The 1108-nt window shown below is 51.9% G+C and overlaps 1 protein-coding gene across 1 annotated transcript; it reads right to left on the bottom strand.

Annotated features, from left to right (window-relative positions):
• Window positions 1-4: 4 nt before the first annotated feature.
• On the bottom strand, window positions 5-869 carry LOC112960378 (olfactory receptor 14A16-like; the record flags this gene model as incomplete). Its single annotated transcript, XM_026054615.1, has 1 exon — window positions 5-869. A coding segment is annotated over exon 1 (865 nt), but the record flags the coding sequence as incomplete, so codon positions are not given.
• Window positions 870-1108: the final 239 nt, after the last annotated feature.

The raw sequence follows: 1108 nt of genomic DNA, 5'->3' as shown, positions 1-1108 counted from the left end.
ATGCTGTAGATGAGGGGGTTCAGTGCTGGAGGTACCACTGAGTACAGAACAGCAACCACTAGATTCAGAAGTGGGGAGGAGATGGACGGGGGCTTCAGGTAGGCAAAAAATGCAGTGCTGACAAAGAGGGAGACCACRGCCAGGTGTGGGAGGCACATGGAAAAGGCTTTGTGACGGCCCTGCTCAGAGGGCATCCTCAGCACAGCTCTGAAGATCTGCACATAGGACAACACAATGAAAACGAAACAGCCAAATGTTAAACAGGCACTAATCACAAGAAGCCGAACTTCCCTGAGGTAGGAGTGTGAGCAGGAGAGCTTGAGGATCTGGGGGATCTCACAGAAGAACTGATCCACCTCATTGCCTTCACACAGCGGAAGGGAAAATGTGTTTCCAGTGTGCAGGASAGCAGAAAGAAAGSCACTGGCCCARGCAGCTGCTGCCATTTGGACACAAGCTCTGCTGCCCAGGAGGCTCCCATAGTGCAGGGGTCTGCAGATGGCCACAAAGCGGTCATAGGCCATCACTGTGAGGAGAGAAAACTCTGCTGAAAAGAAGAAGAMCAAKAGGAAGACYTGGGCAGCACATCCCAAAAAAGAAATGGTGCTGTTGTCCCAGAGGGAGTTGGCCATGGATTTGGGGACAGTGGTAGAGATGGAGCCAAGGTCGAGGACAGAGAGGTTGAGGAGGAAGARGTACATGGGGGTGTGGAGGCGGTGGTCACAGGCTATGGCTGTGATGATGAGGCTGTTGCCCACAAGGGCAGCCAGGTAGATGGCCAGGAAGAGTGAGAAGTGCAAGAGCTGCAGCTCCCGCCTGTCTGTGAATGCCAGGAGGAGGAACTCAGTGAGGGAGCTGCTGTTCGACATTACTTCCTTTGGGAGTCCTGTCCGAGAAGGAAAGAAGTCAAAAAGTTAGAGCAGGCTTGTCTGAACCAAACCCTTTCAGTTTCTCAGCAACCTCCCACATTTCCTCTCAACCTTATTTACACTCCCATTCTGCTCCTCCACTTTGAACTGGCTGAGTGTGTCAATTGCAGCATGAGACACCTCATAGTTCCACAGAGTTTGTTTCTGCTGTGCTGCAGATGTAAATGGATGTGTCCAAC

Source organism: Nothoprocta perdicaria, unplaced genomic scaffold (genome assembly GCF_003342845.1).
Source record: "Nothoprocta perdicaria isolate Ctin4 unplaced genomic scaffold, notPer1 scaffold_1233, whole genome shotgun sequence".
NCBI lineage: Eukaryota > Metazoa > Chordata > Aves > Tinamiformes > Tinamidae > Nothoprocta > Nothoprocta perdicaria.
The sequence above is the reverse complement of the archived record's forward strand: the minus strand, read 5'-3'. Positions and strand labels throughout refer to the sequence as shown.